Source organism: Stigmatopora argus, chromosome 5, assembly GCF_051989625.1.
Source record: "Stigmatopora argus isolate UIUO_Sarg chromosome 5, RoL_Sarg_1.0, whole genome shotgun sequence".
Lineage (NCBI taxonomy): Eukaryota > Metazoa > Chordata > Actinopteri > Syngnathiformes > Syngnathidae > Stigmatopora > Stigmatopora argus.
Window position 1 is genome coordinate 20,364,358 of NC_135391.1, and position 18,107 is coordinate 20,382,464.

The 18,107-nt window shown below is 45.8% G+C and overlaps 1 protein-coding gene across 3 annotated transcripts in view; it reads left to right on the forward strand.

The window, feature by feature from the left end:
• LOC144073941 (solute carrier family 12 member 2-like) overlaps positions 1-18,107 on the forward strand; it is a 131,147-nt gene that overhangs the window by 90,841 nt on the left and 22,199 nt on the right. For 2 of the 3 annotated variants that reach the window (XM_077599897.1, XM_077599899.1), the window contains exons 11-16: positions 7,675-7,782; positions 9,614-9,737; positions 9,956-10,057; positions 15,954-16,109; positions 16,213-16,312; positions 17,968-18,079. In XM_077599897.1, the coding sequence (XP_077456023.1) occupies positions 7,675-7,782; positions 9,614-9,737; positions 9,956-10,057; positions 15,954-16,109; positions 16,213-16,312; positions 17,968-18,079 (702 nt within the window). The remainder of the gene's footprint in view (positions 1-7,674; positions 7,783-9,613; positions 9,738-9,955; positions 10,058-15,953; positions 16,110-16,212; positions 16,313-17,967; positions 18,080-18,107) is intronic. The other variant, XM_077599898.1, reaches the window with a different exon arrangement.

Consider the following 18,107-nt stretch of genomic DNA (forward strand, 5'->3'; position numbering starts at 1 on the left):
CACCCTCTGTGAATCCACGCTTTTACCTTGAGTTTGAGTTGCACTTTTAAGATTGTGGGGACGGCCCGCGGGGAGTTAACCTGCTGAATTTGGAGCCGGACTGTGACTTCCGGTACACGGTCGATTGGTCGCCGGTCTTTTGGTCACCGGTCTTTTGGTCGCGGTCTTTAGGTCGCGGTCTTTAGGTCGCCCGGAAGTTTGGTCGTCGTCTTTTGGGTCGCCGGTCTTTCTTGTCGCCGGTCTTTAGGTCGCCTGATCGGCTGCTGCCATCTACTGTCAATTTATTAAATAGCAGATGGTGTATTTATTGAAGCAGTCCAATGAACCTTCATTCTCTCTGGGAGAACTTGCAATGTTGAAATACTTTAGATTAGATGGTCATTTTTATCAAACAAATAAAAGTATTAGTATACTTTTAGTTAGACAGTATTTAGATCGTTCCAACAGTATTTAGACTCTAAATACTGTTGAAACGATCTAAATACTGTTGAAACGATCTAAATACTGTTGAAACGATCTAAATATCTAATATCAATAAGAGCACTCATTTAACACATCGGCTGCTGCCATTGACTGTCATAGGCGTCCAATGAACATTCTATCTGGGAGAAATAAGAGCACTCATTTAACACATCAGCTGCTGCCATCGACTGTCATAGGTGTCCAATGAACCTTCATTCTCTCTGCGAGAATGAATGGGAGAATCTCTCTTAAGGTAGAAAAATGGTTAAGAATGCCCAGAAAAGTGTTCCAAAAGCGGAGTAATAGTTTTTAAAACAGCATTTATTGATGAAATACAAATACCGGAGCTTATCAGACATGACTACCGGGCTCTGGGGGTGATTTTCCAGGGGGAAAGACAGCTATACACCTCGGTGCGACCAAATGCGACGACCATTTGCGAAAGGGCCTAAATTTCCCTAAAACGGGGTAAAATATGCACTTATTGATGAAATACAAATACCGGAGCTTATCAGACATGACTACCGGGCTCTGGGGGTGATTTTCCCGGGGGAAAGACAGCTATACACCTCGGCGCGACCAAATGCGACGACCATTTGCGAAAGGGCCTAAATTTCACTAAAACGGGGTAAAATACGCACTTATTGATGAAATACAAATACCGGAGCTTATCAGACATGACTACCGGGCTCTGGGGGTGATTTTCCCGGGGGAAAGACAGCGATAAAAGTCGGCGCGACCAAATGCGACGATTCGCAAAAGTGCCAAAAATGGACTAAAATGCGGTAAAATCAGCACTTAGTGATGAAATACAAATACTGGAGCTAAAATGACAGTCGATGGCAGCAGCTGATGTGTTAAATGAGTGCTCTTATTTCTCCCAGAGAGAATGAAGGTTCATTGGACGCCTATGACAGTCAATGGCAGCAGCCGATGTGTTAAATGAGTGCTCTTATTGATATTTTGATATTAGATATTTAGATCGTTTCAACAGTATTTAAATCGTTTCAACAGTATTTAGATCGTTTCAACAGTATTTAGATCGTTTCAACAGTATTGTTGAAACGATCTAAATACTGTCTAACTAAAAGTATACTAATACTTTCATTTGTTTGATAAAAATGACCATCTAATCTAAAGTATTTCAACATTGCAAGTTCTCCCAGAGAGAATGAATGTTCATTGGACTGCTTCAATAAAAACACCATCTGCTATTTAATAAATTTGACAGTAGATGGCAGCAGCCGATCAGGCGACCAAAAGACCGGCGACAAAAAAGATCGGCGACCCAAAAGACGACGACCAAACTTCCGGGCGACCTAAAGACTGCGACCAAAAGACCAGTGACCAAAAGACCGGCGACCAATTGACCGCACACGGTGACTTCCTCGCCTGGTTTGGTTTGCGACGCAATGCCCCGTAGAGTTGTCCCCAGTTTTCCACAGACCCCTAACTGGGTTCCCGTTTGGCCATTTATTGAGGACCACTGCGGGTGGCCGGCGGGGAGCTCAGGTAGGAGTTTTAACCAGAACCCGCTGACAATTTTCTTTTTTTTCGGGGACACGAAGGCGATAACCTTCCCGGGTCGTGTAGGAGGACAACTGTCATGCTGCGCTGTCTGCCTGGAGACGGCAGCACCACGGGGAGAAAGGAGGAGTGGGGCGGTTTTCGACACCCGAGCTCCCAAGTAGGCATTCCATCTGTCACCACTGCTTCCTGCTCGCCAGTGCCAGTTCAAGCTCCCCTGTCGCCAGTGCCAGTTCAAGCTCCTCTGTCGCCAGTGCCAGTTCAAGCTCCTCTGTCGCCAGTGCCAGTTCAAGCTCCCCTGTCGCCAGTGCCAGTTCAAGCTCCTCTGTCGCCAGTGCCAGTTCAAGCTCCTCTGTCGCCAGTGCCAGTTCAAGCTCCCCGCTCGCCAGTGTGCCGGCACCCCGCTTTCATGAACCTGTCCCAGCGCCCCACTCTCAAGAGCCTGTCCTGGACTCCCGTTCTCAAGTGCCCATCCCAAATCCCTGTTCTCAAGCGCCCGTTCCGTCCGTAGACGCCAGCAACTTGAACGACGGGAGCCTTGACGGCTGCAACTTGGACGACGGGGTCCCTGGCGGCAGCAACTTGAACGTCGGAGGCCCTGACGGGAGCAACTTGGACAATGAGGGCCCTGACGGCTGAAACTTGGACAACAGGGACCCTGATGGCCGCAACTTGGACGGACGACGGGGTGTCATATTTAACTGTTGTCGGCTATGGCGAAGTTGAACCCAGGATGCAGGAAAAAGGCGGCTAAAATTACTGATGCAAAAACTTACGTTTTTAATAACAAAAATTCAATATCAAAGTGACAAAATAAACAAGGGAAGGACGCACGCCGACAAAAAGCAAAACCATGACTTAATGGCACGAGACACACAAGGTAAAGGTAACAATTGCAATACCCCCACACCAGACGTGTCCAAACACTCACCTTATATACACACAAAAGGCTAATCAAAATAAACTCAAAACAGCTGGCTATGAGAGGAGGGGATATACCTACACACACAGACAGCACACAAGGAGGACACACCCCCAACAAAATCCCAACATAACATGACAGTACCCTCCCTTAAGGGACGACGTCCCAAAATCCAAAACCGCAAGATCGAAACAACAGGGAGGGAGGCAGGGGGCCCGGAGGAGGGCAAATGTTCTGTCTAAAACATGAAGAAAAAACAAATCCCCAGTTGGGAGGTCGTCCCGGCTGGCCCGCTAAGAAGCGACAAACGGGTCCTTCAGGGGGTCGTCCCGGCCGGCCCACCAAGAAGCGGCGAGTAGGTCCTTCGGGCGGTCGTCCCGGCCGGCCCGCAGGGAGGCGGCGAGCTGTCCAGTCATTGTCCAGTCAGTTCCGCTAGGGAGTAGTGATGCATCTTACCCTGGACAGTCCATGCAGAGACTAGCGTGAGGTGGCGGAGCGACTCACCTAACCCTGTGGCGATACTGCTGGAAGTATCGTCGCCTCTGCCCTCGGGCTCCAGGTTTTTGCCGTCGTCGTCGCCCTCCAAGTCTTTGCCGTGGTCGTTGGCCTCCGATTTTTTGCCATGGTCGTCAGCCTCCAAGTTTTTGCGGTCGTCGTCGGCCTCCGAGTTTTTGCAGTCGTCGTCCCCCTCCAAGTTTTTGCCGTCGTCGTCAGCCTTCAAGTTTTTTCCACTGCCGTGACCCCCGCCAAGAGGATAGCTGTCCTCGGTCCGTCATTGGCTTCCAGGTTCTCGCTGTCGTCATGGCCCCCAACAAAAGGATGGCCGTCCTCAACCTCCAGATTCTCGCCGCCGTCTTGGCCCCCGCCAAAAAGATGGCTGTCCGCGGCCTTCAGGTTCTCCCCGCCGTCTGAGCCCCCGCCAGGATAATCGCTGTCGCCCCCGTCTAGAAGATTGTCGTCACTGGGCACACAAGAGCTGGGCGCCGGTGTCGGCGCGAGGGTGCGTGGCGCCAGCATCCGCGGGAGGTTGCAGGACACTGGCGTTGGCGCGAGGGTGCATGGCACCGGCATCGGTGTGCAGGACCGAGGTACCTGCAATCGGTGGTCCTCCTTTTCCTACGCCTTCAAAATTTCCCACATAGTCATGCCAGGTCTCAAAGGGCAGAAGTTATTTTGCCCAGCTTCAAAGTGGTCGCCGTCATCCAGCCCAGTCTCGAATAGGCAGCTGTCATCCTTCCCTGTACCAAGATGGCCGCTGTCACTGTGCCCCATTTTGAAATGGCTGGCGTAGTCACGCCATGACACGTGATGTCCATCGTCATCCCGCCACGATTCAAAACAATCGCCGCCATCAAGCCCGGTTTCAAAACGGTCGCTGTTATCCTGCCACGTATCGAATTGGTCGATGTAACCAAGCCATACTCCGAAACAGGCATCGGAATGCCGTTTCCTCCTCCCCTGCCGCCGAGGCGCATGTCGCTGCCGTCGAGCAGGAGGGAAAGCGGCCGGGGACAAGGGATCCGTGTACAGCCAGCACCCAGGGTTGGCACGAGAAAAGTCCAAAATCTCCCTCTGGAAGCAGATCACTGGGTTTGATGAATGGTGGGGGTATTCTGTCATGTTTAATTTGTGTCGGTTACGGTGAAGTTGAACCCAGGATGCAGGAAAAAGTCGGCGAAAATTACTGATACAAAAACTTTTTAATAACAAAAATTCAATATCAAAGTGACAAAATAAACAGGAGAAGGATGCACGCGGACAAAAAGCCAAAACATGACTTACTGGAATGAGACATAAAAGGTTAAGGTAGCAATCGCAATACCCCCACACCAGACATCACCAAACACTCACCTTATATACGCACAAAAGGCTAATCAAAATAAACTCAAAACAGCTGGCTATGAGAGGAGGGGAAACAAGTAAACACATACACCCCCAGACAGCACACACACAAAGAGGACACACCCCTAACAAAATCCCAACATAATACCGGGGCTCTGACGCCCAACTTGAACGACGGGGGCCCGCAACTTGGATGACGGGGGCCCTGATGGCAGCAGCTTAGACGACGGGGGAACTGACAGTGGCAACTTGAATGATAGGGGCCCTGACCCCTGCGACTCATCCTTCCAAGGCGAGGTGGCCTGCAACCCGCCCTGCTCCCAGGGCGAGGCGTCCTGCAACCCACCCTGCACCCAGGGTGAGGCGGCTTGCGGAACTGCCTGGATGATCGCAAGACCGACCAGCCTGCCACTTCCTCGTGGCCCGACGGGCTGGCCAGACCAGCCCTAACATCTGTCAGACTATGCTTCAGGGGCCCTCCGTTCCCTCACCACCTGGTGTTTGGGTTTTGTTTTGTTTTGTCTCAGTGGGGGATTCTGTTTGGGATTGGTTTTGTTGTGTTTTCCCCTGTTTGACCTGTCCCTGTGATTGCTTATTCAGGTCACCTGTCGTTTCCCTGCCCCTGGTGTATCGCCGTCTTGCTGCTTGTGACCCAGGCCTTTCTCATTGTCTCGTCAACCCATGTCTGTCTATTTAAAACCGATGGTTTGTCAGTCGGATAGTCTGCGTTTGTCATGCTCATGTCCTGTGATCCATGTTTTCCTACGTCCTTCCCGTCAGGTTGTATTCTGTTATTTGAGTCTTTGTTATTTTGTGAGAACCTTGCTAGTCATTAAATTTTTTGTTAGTGCACTCCTACTCCTTTGTCCTTCCTCGCGCCATGACTGAACCTAACAAGTCATTTGAAAATTTTGAGGAAACATTGCTCCCATATATGTTGTAAATAGAATAAATTCATCTTTTCTGTAGGCTCTGCCACATGAGCTAAAAGTAACTCCAGAAGCCCACTATATTAGGATCCTTTTTTTTCTTCTGGAGACTTTGTCCCGGTGCATGGTTTAGCGTCAATGACGGCTCAGCAAACTCATTCGCCATAGTAGCACTCATTCATTGCTTTCTAATTTGACAAGCTGGAGAAGGCACCATTTGGTCCGTTTGCTAACTTCCATGGATCCCTGAAAAAGAAACATTATAGAAGCTTTTAACCAATAAGAAAAAAGTTGACTGCATTTCAATGGAAAAGGGAACCTTGAAAAATGAGATGTGACCTCAGTCCTTGTGACATCGAAAAGTTAAGGAAGTTTGACCCTGATTTTGGAAAATGGGCCAAAAAACATTATCACCCGAGTGAAATTTTTTAAGGGCTTCGAAAGGGTTCCCCTTTGTCGTGGTGCCATATTTTCTTTTTCTGTTCTGCTAATCCTCACAAGGGCCGCAGTAGTGCTGGAATCTATCCAGCTAGCAGGCAGCAGGGTACACCCGGAATTGATTTTCAGCCAATTTCACGAACCATCCACACTTACTCTCATACCAAGGGCAATTTTAACCTGAGTACCTGGATAAAACCCATGCAAGTACAGGGAGAGCATGCAAATTTCACACAGGAATGTCATAACCTAGGTTAAATAGGGTGAAAACCCAAAACACGGGAACTTTAAAGGGGCTGCGAAGTGAATTGTGAGATCTATTATGGGACCTCACTAACCCTAACTGAGCCTCGTCCTGAGCGCCGTCAGCCGCCTCGTCCTGAGCGCCGTCGTCTGCCTCGTCCTGAGCGCCATCGGCCGCCTTGTCCTGAGCGCCGTCGGCCGCCTCGTCCTGAGCGCCGTCGGCCGCCTCCTCCTGAGAGCCGTCGGCCGCCTCCCCCTGAACGCCGTCGGCCACCTCGTCCTGAGCGCCGTCGGCCACCTCGTCCTGAGCGCCGTCGGCCACCTTGCCCAGAGCGCCCTCAGGCAGGGTAATCGGGCAAGGGAATCACTGTCCGTGTCCTAGTCTGAGTTTAACAAATCTATCAGCTCCGGGCAGTCCTCAAAGTCCGAAAAATCTGAGTTTGACTAGAGGTAGTGAGGTGGGTAACATAGGCTGATGGAGGCTGAATATTAACTCCTGGTCGGGAGAATTTCAATAGGTAGGATAGCGGAAATGGGGGAAGGGGCCAATAATCGGGGGAGGGAGAACTGGGAGGCTATCGTCGGCGAGAGCATCGGCGGCTTCCCGCTGGGTCTATTATGGTTCTGATACGTTAATGGCGACATCGTCTGGTAGAATCGTGGCGTGGACCCGAGTCCAGGGAAGCAGGCAATGGACGAGGGAAGTAGTGCTCAAACAAAACTTTAATAACTTGAACTGGAGACAAGGAAAGTAACAAAAGACTTGGCGTCGGATAACAAAATCAAACCTGACGGAGAAAACACGAGGGGGCTTGGAAATAAGCAACGTGGAGATGTTGAAATGAGGCAGGATAAATTAGATGCTCCGACAATGACAAACTAATCAGTGGGGTTTAAATAGACAAAACAATAGGCAAACTCCACACAGGTGGACGTGACCTGGATTTGAACCCAGGACCCCAGAGCTGTGAGGCCGACGCGCTAACCACTCGTTCCACCGGGCCGCTCTGTTATAAATTAAATAAATTAAAAATCTGATTGGCGGGTGACAAACAGTTCAAGGAGTATCCTGTTTCTTGCACATAGATATCTCGGATACCTACCAGCCCCCCCACAACCCTTGTGGGGTTGAACGGTACAAAAGATGAATGAATTAATAAATAAGAATAGAAAATCCCTGAAATTTTAACATAAAGTCTCGCAACGACACAGTGGGACAGGAACATGTAAACATTTGAATACTTCTGTCTTTAAAGTTCACAGTATACCTACTTATGCTTCTTACTAATTTAACCGTATGTCTGTGTGCAGGCAATGAGTCTGGTTTCAGCTTTTGGTCCTCTTATAACAGCAGGAATCTTCGCAGCCACTCTGTCATCCGCTCTGGCATCGCTAGTCAGTGCTCCAAAAGTTTTCCAGGTGAAGAAAAACACAGAAGCTATTCTAGCTGGACAAAACTACACCCACAAAACAAAAAGGCTCAATTCTAGATTGAAACCTTGATCGCACACCTGTACATAATAGACACGCCTACTCGTAGTACAATTTTTCAATAATTTATTAAAATTTAGTACAGAGTACAAAGGATGTTTCAGACAAATGAAATGAAAAATGTTCGTATGCAACAATATCTTCACTGTGTAAAATATTACAAATAATGAAAAAAATGGTACAGAATCCCTCGATTATCGCAATAATCGAAAAATCGCCAAGTAGGGTCACCCCTATTATAACTACATGCTTTTTGTGCCAATTACACAAGCCGATCAAAAAGTGTATATGTATTGATAATTACAACTATAAACATAACAAAAGACTAATGTATTAATATCTAATTATATTTACAAAAAATTGTAAATGTCGTATTTACTCGCATATACGCCGCACGACCGTATAAGCCGCACCCTGAAAATTGCCTTGAAATTCATGGATTTGATAGGGCGTACAAATGTGTTACTTTGAAGGGAAAATCTTAAGAAAAATCATCAAAATTGGTATTTCTGAGATACTGTATGAATCAAAAGCATATTATTAGGGTCAATATCATAAGGAAGTTAATATGCCTGTCTTTGTAAATGCAAAATATCAAATTATTCAATTTAAAAAAAGAAATGAGTCTATCCTGATGAGAACCTGATGCTTTCTAATTACAGTAATTACAATTTTCAAATGAAGGTATTAACACATTTTAAAATGTAATTAAAAAAAGATAAAAAAGGCTGTAAAACACAAAAAACTAATAGGGGCGGACAGCTACTGCCACCGGCTGCCGCCTGACGGCACCAGCTTGAAAAAAAAATTGTAATGTATAATTGTAATGATTGCATAATCCAAAAAACAGGCTGATGATTGTATAATTAAAAAAAACAGGTTGTTGGTTTTATAATTCAGCCCCCTTTCGGCGAGGTATACATCTTCGCCTTCGGGATTAAGCTGTTGTAAAACCACTCATTATGGAGAGCTTTCGTCATCCAAGCTTTTCTGTTGCTCATCCAGTACACAGGCAGCAATGCCTCCTTTTGAATTTTTTGAACCAACCTTTGCTTGCTGAAAATTCACGAGGCTCACTCGCAGCACTGGTGCTTGGCTGAGGCTCGCATTCAGGGTCTCCATCGGGAGTTAAGATATCATACAAGTTCTTGGCCTTGTTTCGGATTATGTTGGTATCCAGAGGAATGTTTTTCACCCTATAATCCTAGACCCAGACTGAGAGGGCATTCTCCATTTTGACAAGGGTTTTATTCCTCGTGGTTAGCACACATCAACATACTTTTTCCCCACTCTCAGCATGTAGAGCAACTTAACTTTTTCAGCAACCGTCATCATCTTCCATTTTTTCTTCGCATCAATTGAAGCCTTGCTGGAATTTGCTCTCCGTATCCGATGCTAAACGCTACACGCAGGGAACAGGAAAGACCGGCGCGTGTGTCCGCAGAGGCATTTAAACTTTTGCTTTCTTCTTCTGTGGTATGGTTAGAACCAATCATTGCAGCGCAGAAGAGGAGGCGGTACTCTGACTTCCGCAATTTTTCGCCGCCATTTTCGCCTCAATTTTAATCTGTTTTCCGGTTGCGAATTTTATTTTTATGTTTTAATAATTGATTAATAGCAGAAAAAAATCACAAAGTGGTGAATTCGTGATAAGTGAAGTCGCAATAATCGAGGGATTACTGTACTGGTATTCGAGGGTAGGTTAAAACTAATCAACTCAAGGTTTATTGTGTCAAAAAGTCTGTATGTTTCTGTGTAGGCTCTTTGCAAGGACAACATCTACCCAGGCCTTGGTGTCTTCGCCAAAGGTCATGGCAAGAACAACGAGCCACTACGCGGCTACGTGCTAACCTTCTGCATCGGCCTTGCCTTCATCCTCATTGGTACCCAACGCATGCTCATTTTACTCTAATTCCGTAGTTTTTCATATAATTCTATTTTTTTGGTGTGAATGCCACAAGAACAAATGAACACTAACACACTCATTAAAAAACTTAGATGAGATCACAAGTTATAACACCAGGCCCCACCTCTTACAAGCACATTTTCAGTCATCTGGAATGAACACTTTGTTCTATCCCCTGTTTTGATTTCCTCTTAGCTGAGTTGAACATCATTGCTCCGATCATCTCCAACTTTTTCCTTGCTTCCTATGCGCTCATCAACTTCTCTGTCTTCCATGCCTCGCTGGCCAACTCCCCAGGTGAGCATAATGACCAAATCGCTTTTGGAGAAGTGATTGGGTTTGCCAACAATCCATTGAAAAAGGTATTCAGTATTCAGAAAAAGTATTCAGTATGTGAACTTACAAGGGAAATACTTTGTCCCATACTAAACATGAAAATAATGTCTTATTTGGTGAATTAACAAATTTTACTGGGTTCTTTTTAACACTGTAGGAAACCTAGTCCCCAAACTTTTTTGACCATACAAAATCCATGGAGGAGAAAAAAAAGAAAAAACTATCTTGGAAGTTGTTGTTATCATACTCTCTCAAGGATTGCCGGATCCAATCCCAGCAGACTTTAGTCGAAAAGCAGCTTCTATAAGGCGCACATAAAAGTCTAAAATTTTCTCCAAAATAGACAGGGCGTCTTATAATGCAGAGTGCCCTGTGTGAGCTCCGAGCTCTGGAGCCTGACTGATCACTTCTTGCCGAGACGCTTCTTATATAGAGAGAAGGCGGACGTGGGTGGAGTCACACGCTAAAGGCGGACGTTGGCGGGGAAAGGCTTGCGGACGGGGTGTGTGGGAGAAGACGCTAAAGCCACGCCCCTACAAGGTTCCTATATATACTAGTGTGGGCATGCATGTGCTCAATTGCAAAACGAAGAATGAATAATACTAGAAAGAGGCACGCTTACGAAGCTCAGTGCAAACTTCAAACCATCGATTATGCAGTGCAGCATGGCAACAGAGCAGCGGCGAGGGAATTCAACATAAACGAATCTATGGTTCGCAAATGGAGAAAGCAGGAGAAGGAGCTTCGCCAAGTCAATAAGAGGAAGCTGAGTTTCCGTGGGAACAAGGCAAGGTGGCCCGGCTTGGAAGATCAACTGAAGCGGTGGATTCTTGGTCTGAGAGCAGCTGGGAGAAACGTCTCCACAGTCACCATTCGACTGAGGGCAAAAGCGCTTGCGGAATAATTGAAAATTGAACATTTCCAGGGAGGACTGTCGTGGTGCTTTCGTTTTATGAAATGGCACCATCTGGCGATTAGAGTGAGGACAACCGTGGGGCAGCAACTTCCGGCGGACTACATTGAAAAGCTAGCCGTTTTCCACTCCTACTGCACCAAGAGGATTAGCGACAAACTTATACAGCCAAACCACATAACGAACATGGACGAGGTACCGCTGACTTTCGACATCCCGATGAACCACACTGTCGAGAAGAAGGGGACCAGCACGGTGGCGATACGAACACCGGGGCACGACACCAATGGTGATTTTTAAGCGAAAGACGCTGCCGAAAAAAAAGTTATGCGTGCTCATCTCACATCAACGGTGAAAATCCAAGTCATGAAAATGAACTCGGAGCTTGCCGTCATTCCCGGAGGCTTGACCAAAGAACTACAACCGCTGGACATCAGCATCAGGGAGACAACAGTTGGAACCTTCACGAGGTGTCTCCCGAGAGGCCGCCCGTCGCGGCCTGCGAATCCAACAAAACCACCCAGAGCTGCCACCCAGGAACGTGGCGGCCTACGTTTTTCATCCAGTCGGAGATATTCGCACTGCCCCACACCTCCGGCTACCCCCTGGATGAACTAATCCGCGTTCCAGTGACAGCTCTAGCGCTGCTGAGGGTAATTCTCAGGCGCCTGGGCCTAACAACAACAACAACATCAGCATCAACCGGGTTTTCAAAGCAAAGTTACGAGCAGCGTGGGAGGCAGTGGATGATCGCTGGCAAACACAGCTTCACGAAAAGTGGCAGGCAGCGCCGAGCTTCTTACGCTACTATTTGCGAATGGATTGTGGCCGCCTGGGCGAACGTGTCTGCTTGCACGGTTGTTCGAGCTTTTGCCAAAGCCGGCATCATTTCTAAGGAGCCACATGGAAATGACGGTGACTCTGAGAACGAAGAGAGTGGACCCGGCTTTTTGGAAGACTCATTTGGGCAATTGTTTAATTCTGACACAGAAAATGAGGACTTTGATGGATTTGTGGGTGATGATGACGTGAGTAAGTTGTAAAATGTCTAAATAAAGTACAACCCAACTCAGTTTTGCTTCCGTTGGCTTTTTAAAAACGTGTTTTTAGCGTGTGGGTGTAGCGTGCAAGAACTATATATCCCAGCAGCCACTGCACACCGGAAACTGGAAATAGGCTGCTTCCGGTAGCCACCGCTATTGCGGTTCGATATTCATCCATATATAATATATATGCGTCTAAAAAAATGGTGCGTCCTTTGTGTGTTTAAAATACAGAAATAGCACTCATTACTAACACTGCGGCTAAAAATATGATGCACCATATAGTCGTGAAAATAAGGTATGCATAATTTTCCAGTCGGATTGCAATGATTTTGGTGTATTTATTTACTTAATACAGTAATACCTTGAGATACAAGCTTAATGCGTTCCAGGACCGAGCTCGAATGTCAATTTACTCGTATCTCAAATCAATCCCATATAAAATAACTAGGGCGGCCCGGTACTGAGTGGTTAGCGTGTCGGCCTCACAGTGGGGTCCTGGGTTCAAATCCAGGTCGGTCCACCTGTGTGGAGTTTGCGTGTTCTGCATGGATTTTCTCCGGGAACTATGATTTCATCACACATTTGAAAGACATGCATGGTAGGCTTATGGGACACTCTAAATTGCCCCTAGGTATGAGTGTGAGAGTGAATGCTTGTCCGTCCCCCTGTACCCTGCGATGGGCTGGCCACCGATTCAGGGTGTCCCCCGCCTCTGGCCCGAAGTCAGCTGGAATAGGCTCCAACTCCCCCTGTGACCCTAATGAGGATAAAGCAGTTCAGAAAATGAGATGAGATGAGATAAAATAACTAAATACAAATTACCGTATTTTCTCGCATATAAGCCGCCTCAGCGTATAAGCCGTACCCTTAAAATTGCCTTATAATCGTTGAATTATACAATTTCTCTCATATAAGACGCTCCTTATTCACAATTTTCACCTCCATATTCATCGTTTTAATAGGGAGTACAAATGTGTTAATTTGAAGGTAAAATCTTGAGAAAAAGCATCGCACTCGGTATTTCTGAGATACTGTATGAATCCAACGGATCATCTGCTGAATTGCACATTTGGTTAAAAGCCTGTCGTTGTCAATGCAAAATATCAAATTATTCAATTTGAAAAAACAAATAAGTCTATCTTGACAAGAATCTGATGCTTTTTTATGACAGAAATTACAATTTTCTTACCAGAAGTTTAAGATATTGTGGCGGCCATATTGGTGCTAATGTCAAAATATCTTGATTCTTTCGATGGTTCATATTACTGCAATAGTTGTCACTTTCAAACAATCAATCAAAAGAAAAAAATAAGCGCAACATTTTGTTTTATTTCATAATCACAAATGTACGATCATTTCCGTTCTGTGGTCTGAAAGGATGTTTCCTGTACGTAGACAAATTCAAAAAGGAAGTAACGTGAGCAGTACAACCAGGAAGTGTGTCCGTAACGGTCTAGTGTTCACTGGGTCCAATAATAGCATGAGATGCACATTACGCAGGTATCAAGGCTGATATTTTAATGATCGACCGCAATACCTCCGATCAGCCTTAACAATTATTGGGATGTGCTGACATGGTAAACACTATGAACACATTTATCAAGGCTACTTGCATCTGGCCAGTCTAGCACGTTAAACTACGGTAAGACGGCAACGCCCTGCAAGGTCTGAGTTCATTTTCATGATCTGGTTTTTAACCGTTACTGTGAGATGAGCACGCATGGAGTCGCAAATCAAAACAGACGGCGAGCCGTCATATACGTCACGAGCGCCGCCGAGACTGGTTACGTGACGTATACTCAGAGCTTGCCATCATTCCCGGAGGCTTGACCAAAGAATTACAGCCGCTGGACATCGGCATCAACCGGGCTTTCAAATCAAAGTTACGAGCGGCGTGGGAGCAGTGGATGATCGCTGGCGAACACAGCTTCACGAAAAGTGGCAGGCAGCGCCGGGCTTCTTACGCTACGATTTGTCAATGGATCGTTGCCGCCTGGGCGAACGTGTCTGCTTGCACGGTTGTTCGAGCTTTTGCCAAAGCCGGCATAATTTCTAAGGAGCCACATGGAAATTACGGTGACTCTGATAACGAAGAGAGGGGGGGGCGGCTATTTGGAAGGCTCGTTTGGGTAATTGTTTAATTCTGACACAGAAGATGAGGAGTTTGAGGGATTTGAAGTTGATGATGACTTGAGTAAATTGTAAAATGTCCAAATAAAGCACTACCGAACTCAGTTTTGCTTCCGTTGCCTTTTTAAAGCGTGTTTTTAGCGTGTGGGTGTAGCGCCCAATAACTATATTTCCCAGCAGTCACTGCGCACCGGAACCCGGAAATAAGCTGCTTCCGGTAGCCAGTGCTATCGCCAGCCGCTTGGCGCCCCCGCAAGCGCTCCCGCTCGGCGCCGCTTGGTGGCGCTCGGCGCTCACAAAGGGCGCTCTGCATTATAAGGCGCCCTGTCTATTTTGGAGAATTTTTTTGACTTTTTTTGACTTTTATGCGCGCCTTATAGGCGTGAAAATACGGTATGTACATACAAGCCATAACCTGGATTCAGTCATTATTTTTTGTGACAAATACGACTTATCTGTGAGAAAATATGGTAATTCGTTCCGACTCTCTGAAAAAACACAAAAATAGGATATTTCAATGGAAACATGTTTTTAATTGTTCTAATTCACCATCTACGCACACAAAGTAACAAATACCTATCTAGAGGTTATGATCTGCAATAAAATGTGACATTATTGTGTACAGTAATGTATGGAGTTCTTACCTTTGAGACAAACGGTAGCGGCTAACGGCGGAGGAGAGAGACTTGACACGTTCGGTCCGCTACACTTTTGTGACACTACGTAACATAACAAACTTAAAATTTAATGAACTTCGCTTACTATTGACACACTCATAAATGGATGTAACCTTGTTGTGCTACAACCGAGGCAAATGTGTTAATGTATTCCGCCGCAGCGTAGCCTCTTCCCCGTGCCTCACAAACGAGTGTATACCCAGTTAGTTTTTTAAACTTATCAAACCAGTCACAACACGCATTGAAGGTTTCGGCTGGCGTCGAAGTATCCCCTTTCTCAGCTGCTTGCTTTACTTTCAAGTCCTCGCAGATTCCGCTAACTGTTTCTCCTTTATCCATATTAAAAGAAGCCCCTCCCTGTCGTCATGAATATCAATGCACAGCTTGAAAAGGACCACCTAGCGGATGCATCTTATTCTCGTATGTCAAATTTGTCTCGTAACTCAGGGCAAAAATCTTCTCAGAATTTTCCTCGTAACTCAAATTTCTCGTATGTTGGGACACTCGTATGTCAAGGTATTATTTTATGGTCATGTAAAAGGTTATATTGCAATTATAACAGTTCATATACAGTCAGTTCAATAAATATTTAAACACCCTGCTATATTGCAAGTTCTCCCACTTAGAAATTGTGGGGGCATGTCCACTGTGAGAGCCATAATCTTAAAAGAAAAATCCAGAAATCACAATGTAAGATGTATTACCATTTATTTGTGTGGCATAGCTCCATAGCTCTATTTGAACACCTGAAAAAAACAACGTTAATATTTGGTACAGTAGCCTTTGTTTGCAAGTACAGAGGTCAAAGGTTCACAAACAATCACACTGCCACCGAGCGGGAATCAATCCCATGCTTGCCTGGTCCAAAGTAAGGCGAGTGAAGCACAACACCATCAGTTAGATTCCCTGATTTTTTTAGTTAGTTTTCTGCTTATATTCGTCAATTATGCACATAATTAATTAAAGTATGAATCAGACAAAACAAAACAGGAAAACCGTTGTTTTAGTATTAATTTGATATCAATGCTATTGTGTTTGTTTTAGAATATCAAGGATGTCTCAAAATGTATTTGTGCGTTTTGCCACCATAGGGTGGCGTCCCAGCTTCAAGTATTACAACATGTGGGTGTCTCTGGCGGGAGCCGTCCTGTGCTGTGTGGTGATGTTCGTCATCAACTGGTGGGCAGCACTTGTCACACTGCTTATTGTCCTGGCACTCTACGTCTACGTCAGCTACAAGAAGCCTGGTGACCTCAGAACACAGATATTCTTCCACATGTCAGAGGACTCAAGGCTCTAACTTATACGTCTTTTCCTCACTTTGTTCATGTCTACAAATGTTGGGTGAAGACGTCAACTGGGGCTCTTCCACCCAGGCTCTTATTTATAACCAGGCTCTCACACAATGTCTCAACCTAACAGCTGTCGAGGACCATGTTAAGAATTTCAGGTGAGCTCAAATTGGAAATGTTGGACCTAAGGAAATCATTATAAAATTCCAGAATTGATGTTATGAAACCCACAAAAACCCTCCATTGATGAAAGGCTGATCTAGATCATATTAGTTGATACCCTATAGCAGTGGTCCCCAACCACCGCGAGCAACCTAGCGCTGGTCCATCAGAGTAAAAATTATTAACATTTTCAATCACGCCCTCCTACTTGAAATGTGAAAAGTTGTTATAATAATTAATAATTGCTATTATACTTTTTTGCCGTCGTGGGTGTCGTTCGTGCACCGATCCCACCTCCACACAATTTTGTCTTAATTTGTCGCCCTCCCCTTTAGCGGGTCCGCGAGAAAATAGAAAGAGCTTTATGGTGAGAAAAAGGTTGGGGACCGACCGCTGCTCTAGAACACAGCAAAGATTCATGCAGTTGTTTTTGGCTAACCCAAAAGCGTCTTCCATGTAGGCATCACCCGTTGACCCCAGTCTCTCCTAGCCTCCATTGTAGGCTGATTGGACACTCTAAATTTCCCCTAGGTATGGGTGTGAGTGTGCATGGTTGTCCGTCTCCTTGTGCCCTGTGATGGGCTGGTCACCAATTCAGACTGTCCCCCGCCTCTGGCCCGGAGTCAGCTTGGATAGGCTCCAGCACCCCCTTAGACCCTGATGAGGATAAAACGGTTCAGAAAATGAGATGAGAGCGAGATGAGGACAAACCATATTCAAAACATGTCCAGTACATCTAGTATTATATAGTATCTGCAGCTCCTCGAAAATGCAGCAGCACACCTCATCACAAGAACCACTATCACACATTAGTCCCACCTTCTGTCAACGTCACTGGCTTCCGATCAAACTAAGAATCAATTACAATATCCTCCTCACAACCTTTAAGGCTATTCATGGTTTTACCCCATCCTGTTTTTCTGTCTGCCTTTGCTTCCCTGCACATGGGTCCATTCCTCCGGTTACCACTTGAGCCTTAACAGACCTTGGGTGATTTGAAAGATGCTTCATAATAAAATGTATTAATATTATTCTTCACTGAGCAAAAAATACAGCCACGGTAAATACTTTGGAGGTGAAAATAAGATGAATAGATGGTTACTACTTATTTTTCTCTGAAATGACACTGTACTGGGAAGAATGTCAGGAACCACGGCAGATGTATTTTCCAAGATGCAGCCACGTGATAGAAGAGCTTGTAGTTGAGGATGACAAAGTCTCAGATGCCCAGGAGCTAAATACTGGAACAGGTCTGTCGATTTAGGTTTGTGAAATCAAACTGCTCAGACAAGGAGACACCAAACAAGGAGCATGTCGGACACATCGTAAATCATTATCATATAGACCTGCCGTAATTTGAAATAGAAGTTTAGTTAAAAATACATAAAAAAATGTGAAGGAGTGGCAACAATTTGTGTCAGCGTTCACTCATCTAGGGTTGTGAATTCCACCCAGGTACAGTTAGCCTACATTAGAAATAAATGCCTACTTCAACATCTTTACTAAGCATGTCTCCTGTCCCATTACAAAGTGCCACACAGAAACCAACCGATCTCACAGTTTCTATAGATATGTGAGGTTCATGAAGAGATCATCAGACATTGACGGAGTTTCTCCATATGGCTAATTGTTTTATTTTTTATACTGGCAGGCCTCAGTGTTTGGTTCTGACTGGGTATCCGAGCTCTCGGCCCGCTCTGTTGCAACTGGTCCATTCCTTCACCAAAAATGTGGGCTTGATGGTGTGCGGACATGTCAGAATTGTACGTACTTGCTTACTAACATTCTTGA